This window comes from Acomys russatus, chromosome 13, assembly GCF_903995435.1.
Source record: "Acomys russatus chromosome 13, mAcoRus1.1, whole genome shotgun sequence".
In the NCBI taxonomy this organism is placed as follows: Eukaryota; Metazoa; Chordata; class Mammalia; order Rodentia; family Muridae; genus Acomys; species Acomys russatus.
Genome location: NC_067149.1, coordinates 50398337 through 50409598, shown reverse-complemented (window position 1 = coordinate 50409598; position 11262 = coordinate 50398337). Strand labels below are relative to the sequence as shown.

The 11262-nt window shown below is 41.8% G+C and overlaps 1 protein-coding gene across 1 annotated transcript in view; it reads right to left on the bottom strand.

The window, feature by feature from the left end:
- Positions 1-1364: 1364 nt before the first annotated feature.
- Cd163 (CD163 molecule) overlaps positions 1365-11262 on the bottom strand; it is a 28082-nt gene continuing 18184 nt past the window's right edge. The window contains 5 exon segments of the mRNA XM_051155315.1: positions 1365-1427; positions 3295-3431; positions 4714-4803; positions 5949-6044; positions 6742-7110. Of these exon segments, the coding sequence (XP_051011272.1) occupies positions 3304-3431; positions 4714-4803; positions 5949-6044; positions 6742-7110 (683 nt within the window). The 3' untranslated portion in view covers positions 1365-1427; positions 3295-3303.

The window sequence follows — 11262 nt, the reverse complement described above, 5'->3', positions numbered from 1 at the left end:
GAGTTAAATATTATTGTCTTTATGTTTAATATTTATCACCATATTTATGTCTTTATGTTTAATATTTATCACCATATTTATGTTAATATTATCACAAAAATGTTTATAACATAGCAGCTTACTTTATAGTAGTTATATTTATATAGAAAACCTCATAGTTTATGCATTGTTTTAGCTTCCATGATATTTTCCTGAGAACTGAATAACTAAACCACTGAGTTTTTTTTTTTGTTTTTTTGTTTTTTTTTTCTTACCAAGTACTTTTAGGCACTTCACGTTAGTGAGCAGAATTATAGCAACAGAAAGGATTGGCTATATTTGAACTTGCTTTCCATTTTTAAATTAATTACATCTTTGGAGATTTCATATTTGGATATGATGACGCATTGTGATCACATGGGTCCCCTACTGTCGTCTCATTCCCCTCCTACTCCCTCAGAACCTCTTCTCAACTAGTCCCCACTCACACTCTCATGTGCTTTCCTCCATGTTCTTTCTTTAAAAAAAATTTTTTTTTGAGTCCACAGATAGGCAGTCAAAGCTGCTGTGTGGTCACAATGACCATATTCATCCTTTAATCCTAACACTCTGGAGGCAGAGGCAGGTGGATCTCTATGAGTTTGAGGCCACTCTGTTCTGTGTAGAGTTGCAGGCCAGCCAGAGCTACATAGTGAACCCTGTCCAAAGGTGGGGGGGGGGCGGAGAATTAAAGTTTTCAGGCCAACATTTCATTCAAAGGCTAGCTAGCTTTTACGTAACTAGGAATATCTAAGTAGGGCCAACAAGGTGGCTCAGTGGGTAAAGGTACTTGCCACATAAACCTAGTCATCTGAATTCTAGCCTTCGAGTCCACGTGAAAGCAGAACAACCTTCTGCATGTTGCCCTCCTGCCTCTACACATGCACGGAAGCACACAAGCCTACACACATACATGCACGCACACACCCACACCCCCCCCACCCACACACACACTCACCATGCACATATACATACAAGGATAATAAATTCAAATTTATAGAAAGTGAAGTTTTCAAAGGAAAGAATTTCTAAAGAAGCTGGAGTATTTAATTATTTATCATTATCATTCCCTTTTCCAAACAATAAACATTTGTCTACAGCCGGGTCTATTTACAGAAAAACCAAAAACCAAAATCAAACCAAACAAGTAATGTTAAATCAGTAACAATATTGCTTATTTAACCCCCTCAGAAGTTTCTTGTCTCTACTAAGTGGTCACTTTCACAAGTATGGTTTCTGTAGGTTCAGCAGAGTACCAGAAAACAAAGGATGGTGTGAAGATGTGGCTGTGGTCATCCGTGCGCAGGAAACAAAGGATGGTATGAAGATGTGGCTGTGGTCATCTATGCACGGGCTGGGCTCTTGCTCCATTTAGCTGGCTGTCATGTCACGTTTTCTTAAACATCAGTCTAATCCATAAGTAGAAAAAGGTCATTTCTGTCTTTGCACAGGGGAATGCATCACATACTATATATGTCTAAGCTCATTTGTGTGAGAAAACATACTACCTTTGTTGATCAGAGAATTAAATGCAAAGAGTTTTGAGCTTTGGTGTGTGTGAAAATCACTTTTGTTCCATGGTGTGACAGTAAGATCAAGAAATGACATTCAAAAAGTCAGGCACACTTGTGCTGACTTTTACGTGTCCACGTGTGAGCCTAAAACCCATCAGGCAGAGACAAGAGGATTGCTCTGAGTTTGAAACCAGCGTGGTCTACATAGTGAGTGTGGAGCTAGCTGGCTTTCATGTCACAGTTTCTTAAACTATAATTTGAATTCTCTAGACATACTAATAAATATGAACATTAAAATTTTTTTCTATTTATTCCCCTTCTCTGTTTACTTTTTATTAGTTGTGTGAGCACTTGCTAGTGTGAGTCTGTGCATGTGGTTGCACTTGTGTGTGGTGACCCAAGACTGATGTGAAGTCTCTTTCCTGCATCTCTCTCAGTCCAAAGTGCTTTGAGGCATGGTCTCTCACTGAACCTAAAGCTCACTGATTTGGCTAGGCTGGTTAGCTAATGAGCCTCAGGGGTCCACCTCTCTCCTTCAGTGTTGGGGTTACAGGACTATGCCAGGACCCCTGGCATCTTCACGTGGCTTCTGGGGATATGAACTCCGGTAAGTCCTCATGCTATGTAGGAGGGACTTTTCCTACTGAGCCATCTCTCCAGGGCCTCCAGAGCTTTATTTCAATTCATTTGGTGAAAAATGACGTTATGTAGGTTTACTCAACTGTTCCGTGGATACATATACACAGATATGTGTTTGTATATTGTCTATAATGTATATAGATATACATTAGCACTAATCACTGTTCATGCAATGTAGAAACTTTAAGAACTCCATGTATATATGCACACACATACATATATAATTCCCTATATTTTGTGGATATTAACACTTCCATAGCATAAGTACTTGTTTTTCTTTTCACAATAGTGTTGGTGGTTAAACTCAGAACTTGATGAATACTAGACGAGTGATCTGCCCCTAGGCTGCACTCCAGCCCAACACTTTACAGTTTATAAACTTTCCAAAAGTTCTATCTTCTACTCTTTATCTCCATTTAAACTTCTCACACAGATCACATATTTCTATAAAACTATATTCATTAATTATTACATTTAAAAAACAGAAAAGTGTATCTACAAACTCATTTCACCATCTTTAAAAAAATGTATAACTTAAATTTTTTTTTGCATTTTTTACTTTTAAGTTTTTATAATTTTGCTTGAACTTTCTTCATGGAAGACAATTATAAAGTGTGAATCCTACCCACCTGGCTTAAGCATAGATATAAATGTGTGTAATCTATGCATTTGAGTGGAAGCTCATTTCCGCAAGGTGTGGGTAGCATCTGTGCCTCCATAGTTTGTACATATTATACACTTTATCTGGAATGGTTAATATTTAAACTGTGATTAAAGTTTAACTTAAATATCACATCTTATAACCTCCCTAAACCTTCTAGATGAATGTCTTGCCATTTGTAGTGTCTTGTACAATCTTTTTATCACAGCATGAATTTATACAATGGCTATAACTGCCTGGCAGGATCCCTGTAACATTTCAAGATATTTACTTACCCTGTTTCTCCTTAGCCTTATGGATGTATCATGCTCTTGATAAGTGGGGACACACACCCACCCACACCCACATACCCCTTAGCAATGGCTGAGTTATATTTATAGAGTCGATATATTTATACCTGAACATAGACACATATGCATATTCATCTGGAGACATATATATACAAGAGGGGTTCTCACTCACCTTCGTGGATTATAAATTATCATTTTCCTTTTCAGTGTGCCTCTGAATGGCCCCCTTTTTGATTCCAGAAATAGGAAGATATTTAGACAGAGACATTAGTCCATCAGCATTAAAGCCAAATGAATCATTGGAATTTTCTGGAAGGAATAAGGTAATTACTGGGAATATATGCCAGTCCTGGCCTCAAGTTTCTGAGAAGCTTTTCTTCTTTTATTAGTTCATTAATTTATTTACTTTACATCCCAATCTGGACTTCCTCTCCCCCCCTCCTCTCCGCCCAGTTGCCCGCTCCTCTCACCCTCCCTTGCCCCAGAAGCTCTTTAAGCATCTAAAAACTGCCCACAATCAGGAAGGCAAAAGGTATGAGCTAAGGGGCCCAGCACAGGTCCTGATCCTTAGATATGCATCTGACATAGCAGCAGCAACAGACTGAAGAAGCAAGGTAAGTCCCTCTCAGAAGGTTCCTGAGGAGCCAGGGAAGTAAGGTTGGTCCTGGGGGGCAGCTATGATGTCTCATTGGATGGAGTATGGAAAGCCTGAATTTTTAGGCTTTCAGAAAAAGATAATAATCAAAATCAAGGGCAGATATGACATGGAGTGGGAGTGGATAAGACTTTGAAGGAAAAGACGCATGTGAGAGGATGTAAAAATGCACAGGGTGAGTGGACAGCAGCATGTGCGCAGTAGTGATAACACGTGCTGTGAGCAGGATTCCTATGTGAGACTATGGAATTGCTCACTTGCTTCAGCTATGTAACTTTTATAGCACCTCCGTGTTCTCCATAATATCGTATTGTAGACCTTAAGTATACACAGCCAGGCTGGAAAGATGGTTCAGAGGTTAAGCGCACTGGCTGTTCTTCTAGAGGTCCTGAGTTCGATCCCCAGCAACCACGGGGTGGCTCACAACCATCTGTAATGAGATCTGGTGCCCTCTTCTGGCCTGCAGGCACACACGCAGGCAAAACATTGCATGTGTAATAAATAAATATTTAAAAGTATACACAGCCAAATTATTTTTAAAAAGAGAAAGAAAATTTAAATAGTCATTGTAACAATCTTTTATAAAGTGGATTTCTGTTTCAGCAAAATGAGATCCAAGTCCTAGGATGCTTCTTGGTCCGTGCACCCCTTTCAGTGATCAGCCTCTTAGGCTAGATAGAGATTTCCTCATGGTTCACGTTTCTGTCTCTAACAATAATTTTCAGCCCATGGCTGCCTTTCTTGACATTTTGATTGTGAGCCCAGCCATTAACGGCTAGACCATCTCTCCCGCCCCACCTTTTCCTCTTCTCATGCGGCACAAACTTCCCAATACAGGGTTTTAGAACCTTTTCAACTATCAAAGTAGGATCCTCAGCCTCAATTGCAGGTACTTGCTTGAGCTCTGAGCTTTAGACTTTTACACAATGCACTGACCTGAGGACTTTAGCAGGTCCAGATCATTCGCCTTTGAATCCATCTCCTGGTACTGAACTCGATGTATCAAAATCTCTCCTCTTGAGGAAACTGACGGCAGAGTCCCGGGTTAGAGATCAGTGGACACCCATAAAACCATCCCTCCTTCATCTGAGCCTTTCACCAGCAACTTAACAGTTCTCAGTCTCCCCCTATCAGCCAGCCTACTTGTGTGGGATAGACAGACAACCGTCTCTGCTGTCATGACATAACAACCCACGCTCCTACCAAGGAGGCCACCGTTCTTCTGTGATCGACTGGAAGCGCACCCTCTACCATCCATTCTCAATACAAAGCCCTCACTGTGAGATAACTGAGATGAAAAGCAGAAAGCGCTTTATGTTGAGAAAACTCCAACCTCTCATGCGTCTGTTTGCCGAAGATCCTTTCTAAAGCAGAGCTTGATCCCTTCCCTTCCCTCACAGGCTGTTCTAATGTCCAGGCATTCTTGTACCCTCAGATGTGAGGGTTTCATAAGCTGCTCCTTCCTCTGCACTGGCCCAGCAATCAGACTCTTCCTTTGGTCCTCACTTCACTTAACAACAACGGTGTCATCCTTTATACTTCCCTGCACTTGCTCAAGCCCGCTCTCTCTGGAATGTCTCTTGCCCAGTTATCTGAATTATCTTTGAAATCTGCCCCAAAAAGCTTCCTAGAAGCCTTCCGCCCCCTTCAGACAACCTCTCTCTTCTTTGTGCCACTTTGTTTCTTAGTCATGTCACTATAACGCTACATTGACACACACACACACACACACACACACACACACACACACACACACATTCTACTAAACCTAATCCATTAAACAAAAATATTTTATTATCCTTTTCTTTATCTTCAGATCCCAGCACATTGCTTGATAGTATAATACAATTTTATATTAAGGTTATTATGGTTAGAGAAAATTAAAATGGACAAATCTTCATCTTAAATAATACATTGTATATTCATTCTAAGCCACCAGTTCCATTAGTTAACCAACCCAATTTTATAGATAGAATGTAGAGTACATTATTCTATCCAGGGCTTCCCCCACTACCAGGGAATTTTGCTCTTTACATTCCGAGAAACTCTTCAAGCCTTTTATAGCACCGATGCTTTATGGTCACTTCATAATTGAATAACTTATTTATTTACTTACAATTATTCCAAGAACCCCTATGGATCTGTTCGAGAGATTGTAATTTGGCTCATACCTGCAAAGCGCTGAATCTGTCTTCGCTTCAGAGTCCACAAGAGGGATGTGACGAGAAGGCCCAATATAATGACCCCCATGATCAAGAGTGCAACAAGAACTGAGTGACCTAAGCAGAGGCAAATAGTTATAAAGACAACAAAGAAAGTGCTCTTTCTTTGGCCCTGAGGCAAAGCTCCAGTCCTCAGAGCTCCTTCTGATCCAAAGTCTTCTAGAGAAGAGGGATTCTAAATAACACACTCCCATGCTTATAAATTAGCCCCATGTTTATAGATTCCATGACATACCTGTGCCATGCTGTGATTCTGAAGGCTTTCCTGCAGGGGGACAAGAGAAAGAGACTCAGTTCTGGGGCCATGAATAAATATCAATATTTCCTTGTAAGGGCCTTCACTGATGCTTAAGCCAGTGAACTTCATTTTCCCACCTAAAGCTTGAGTCTCTTAGTCGCTCTCCTCTTGTATACAGATATGTAGGTTATATGCCTGTCCTCTGTGATAGCCTCTGTGTGACAGCAAATGCTTTATTATTCATTTAGATCAGTGGTTCACAACCCCTGTGGGGGTCACATATCAGACACCTACATTACAATTCATAACAGTAGCATAATTACAGTTACGAAGCAGCAACTAAATAATTTTATGGTCGAGGGGTCACCACAGCATGAGGAACTGCATTAAAGGGCCGCAGCGTTAGGAAGGCCAAGAACCACTGCTTTAGATAGAAACACCAGAATTGTCTTCCTGTCAGACACCCTTGTTGCTAGATCAAGCATTCGCACATCATGTTTTAAAACCTGGCTTGTCGTTGCTACCAAAGAGTCCAGCTCAGTCCAGGTTGTTGACACTCACTTGGGAGGCACTGCACGGAAGCGTCTTCCTTGTGCCCACAGTCGCTGTGAGTCCATGGTCTGGCAGGACAATCCCACAGGGAAGATTCATTCCCTCTGCACTTCACTTCATTGAGCCATATGGGCCCGGTTCCTGGACCAAATTCTGCTTCCTTTAGCGCCTTCACAGCTTGACCACAGCCCAACTGCTTACATACAACCTGAGCATCCTTAAGATCCCAGGAGTCATCACACACGGTTCCCCAGGAGCCTTTGTGCCACACCTCCACACGTCCAGAACAGTCTGTGTGTCCTTCCTTCAGTCTTATTTTGTCTGAAGAGAGAGAGAGAGAGAGAGAGAGAGAGAGAGAGAGAGAGAGAGAGAGAGAGATTTGGATTATTTCCAAGAAGCTGAGCATTTCTGAAAAGCTATAGAACAGAGGGATTTGATTACTTAAAAAAAAACTAATATGCACTAGTAAAGTGCAGACAGTAACAGTAAAAAATGAGACATCTATATTACATTCTTCTCTTCCAAGGCTCAGGGACCATCTTGGGAGGAGAGATGGAAAGATTGTAAGGACCAGAGGTTGAGTAAGACTGAGGCAGTCTTACTTTATTAATCCAAGAATTAATAAAATATATAAAAACTAATGTGGATTTTAAAACTGCAATATTCATAAAATTTCTCTCTTTATAAAAGTATATGTCCTTTCATCAAACTCGGTACATTCTATCATGCACTTGACAAATGAGACCACATGAAACAGAAAACTTCTGTAGAACAAAGGACATGATTATTATTATGAAAATGCAACCTACAGCATAGGAAACAATCATTACTGGCTATAAACCTGATGGAGGCTAGTATCTATAATACACAAAGAACTCAGGAAATTAATGTTAAGAAAACAAACAACTCAATTAAAAAAAAAAAAAAAACAGGGCAAGAGGCCAAACAGAGAGTTCTCAAAAGATGGAGTGTAAATAGCTGAGAAATAGTTTGAAAATATTTAACATCCCAAGCCCTTGGGGGGGGGATGCAAATAAAAGCTACATTAAGATTTCATCTTACTCCAGTCAGAACAACTAAAATAAAAACAAAACAAATGACAGCAAATGCGGGTGTGGGAAAGGGGACACTTATGCACCGCTGCTGGGAGAGCAAACTGGTGTAGACGCTATGAAATATCAGTGTGGATGTTCCCCAAAAGGCTGGAAATAGATCTACCAGGTGACATAGTCGTACCACTTTTGGGCATCTGCCCCAACGCTCCCTTTTATCTTCTTACAAAGACACTTGCTCATCCATGTTCATTGCTGTTCTGTTCACAATAGCCAGGAAATGGAAACAAGCTAAATGTTCACCACTTGGGGAATAGAAAGTGAAACTGTGGTACATTTACACAATGGAATATTCTTCAGCTCTTAAGAAAAATGAAATTACGAACATTTCAGGTAGAAGGACCGAGGAAGCTGGAAACCAATCATTCTGTATGAGGTAATCCAGACAGACAAATACCACTTGTTTTGTCTCATATGTGGATGGTATATTTGAATCTCTAGATACAGCTGTTTCATTTGGGGGTAAGCATAGAGGTCAGTGAACTAGAATGGGACCATGGGGAGGGGGGAGACATTTCATGGGAGGGGAGATAGAATGCAGTGACATAGAAGGAGAAATGGGAAGAGTAGAAAGGGTTAAATGGACGTGGCAAATGGGAGGACAGGTAGAGGAAAGAGCAGGGGAGGGATAGCTGGGAGCTACAGCCTGTCAGTACGCAGAGAATAAGAGATGCCATGCTTCTAAGATTTGAACAGAATGTCTATATTATTCTCCTCCCTCAAGGCTTAGGGATTTTTGCCAAAGATGGGGTGGAAAGACTGTAAAACCTAGAGGTGTTGGGTGACTGCAGGGAAACAGCAGAACACGTGAACTCAGCACTTGTGACAGTATGCACAAGACACGTGCAAGCCCAAGCCAGACAAAAACCCAGCATGGAGAAGAAAGGTAGGTGTGAAGTCCCACCATTCACTGAGGAGCCGTTGGCAATGGATAGTTTCTGGGAGAGGGAAGAGCATTGTCTTTAAGGTACAAACCCTGGTAAGACCAAGCTCCAAGGTAGGACCCACACCCAAGAGTATTTGGGCAGCGCAAAGTAGATTCAATTGGTTAGAAAAATAGAAGAGGAGGTGAAGTTGGGTACATAGAAGAGGAGGGGTGGATGTGATAGGAATTGAGGGAGAGGGGTGAATGTCATCAAAGTACATTGTATGAAAATTTCAAAGAATTATTAAAGATATTATTTTAAAAGAATCATACTGTGACTCAAGAAACTGCAAGTGAATGAAGTCAACATTAATCATGTGGAAGAGTTAAATTTTCTCACAAGGACAAAAGTGATGTGGACAGAAATATCACTCTCCCAGCTTGGGAAGACGCATAGTGAAAAAATAGTTCAGGGTTGACTATTTTGAGTTTTCTCATATCAATGTAGCAAGATAATATTTGGAAGAGATGTGGAGAAAGGAATGTAGGCCTTTCAACGACCCATTTATTAACCACGTGTTCTCTGTTTCTTGTTTTTCTTTCTTTTTTTTTTTTCAGTATACTTTTCTTTTTTTTTTTTATTAATTTATTCTTGTTACATCTCAATGTTTATCCCATCCCTTGTATCCTCCCATTCCTCCCCCCCCCCATTTTCCCATTATTCCCCTCCCCTATGACTGTTCCTGAGGGGGATTACGTCCCCCTATATATTCTCATAGGGTATCAAGTCTCTTCTTGGCTACTTGCTGTCCTTCCTCTGAGTGCCACCAGGTCTCCCCCTCCAGGGGACATGGTCAAATGTGAGGCACCAGAGTATGTGAGAAAGTCGTATCACACTCTCCACTCAACTGTGGAGAATATTCTGACCATTGGCTATATCTGGGAAGGGGTTTAAAGTTTACCTCCTGTATTGTCCTTGGCTGGTGCCTTAGTTTGAGCGGGACCCCTGGGCCCAAATCTGCCTATCATATTGTTCTACTTGTTCTTGTTTTTCTTAGAGAAATCAATCAAATAAAACTTTCGCGTACACGAATGTCAAAGTCTGGAATAATAATGATTCCTCATCTTGTATTGTGTCTATACACATGCACAATATAACAATTACACAAGACCAACTATTCCGGTCTGAAGTATCATCTGGAAGTTTGCCGTCCCTGATTAAGGAGACCTAACAAATTAAACCAGAGTATGAGCAGAAAAAAATAAAACATGTTTTCTCAGAAGGTGATGTAAGAAAGAACCAAACTAAGGCAATGTTTGAATAAAACTTCCATGTTGAATAAGTTCCCAAGACCTCCATGCATAGCTGACATCCTGCTTTGCAGAAAGAGACATGCCTGTGAGTAACTTCCATCATGGTCGGCAAGCTGAGACGCCAATGCTAGGCCAGTCACACCGCCGCAGTTGAAGAACCCATCCCGTGGGAGCAGGATACGTGAAGCACAAAGACCTGCTCCTAAGGAAGTCCGCTATCCCTAGACCCTGATTGGAGGGATAACTTGGCTCAGATGTTTGTGGTTTTGGAGCTTAAAAACACTGTAACATCCTGGCTCGGAGTCGCAGTTCAGCTCCCGAGTCTGTTCTGCAGCCCTGAATGATCAGTAGTGGTCTGGATACAATGGATTTTTTGTCATCTGCTTAAACACTTACTAAGACGAACGTTGAAAGATGCAATCAGCTCCCGAGTCTGTGCAGTCAGCTCCCGAGTCTGTGCTGTTGTCCCTGACTGGTCAGTTTTTGCTGCCTAACTCAAAGATCTTGCTTTGCTGGACTTCTTTCGCCTGCATGGATTGTTTTGGAGTTTTGGACCCTAACATTTGGTGCGTGTGCCCGCTTGAGCCCCAAAGCTGAATTAGCAGCACACGGGACTATTTTTCAGTCATCTGGACCTCCAGAAAAGTAAGCTTGTATTCTGGTTTCTGGCTAGAGCCTATTTGGAGCCCAAGAAAGGAGAAACTGATGCAGTATTGGTCCTAGAGTCAGAGGTGGGCAGGAGATGTCCTGGTCCCTCACTGGTTCCTGTTGGGGTTACGGGAACACCTTGTTCTGGGCATGCCTGTCTGTCCATGGCAGTTTGTGTCTGTAGTTTCGTTTAGTTCATTGTTGCTCTGCTTCATATTCAGAAAAACAGGCCAAACTCCATCTGCTGACCATCTACCCCTTGACTTAGTCTTAACCCATCTCAAGGATTTTCAGGAAAAAAAGGGGGGCTGAATCAGGAAAACAACAAAACCCCTGATAAACTGGCGCTGCTCTTGGAGCCCTGCAAGGGCAGCTAGGAGCCTGGGACTGCTGCCATGGCCCCACCTTCTTCCCGGATCAAGCTGACAGCAAAGCTGGTGGGGGCGGCAGCGGGGGGTGGGGGGTTGGGGGGGGGGAGGGGCGGGCATCTGTACAAACTGCTCTTAAAGGGGCACCAGCAACTCCCCAGCTTTC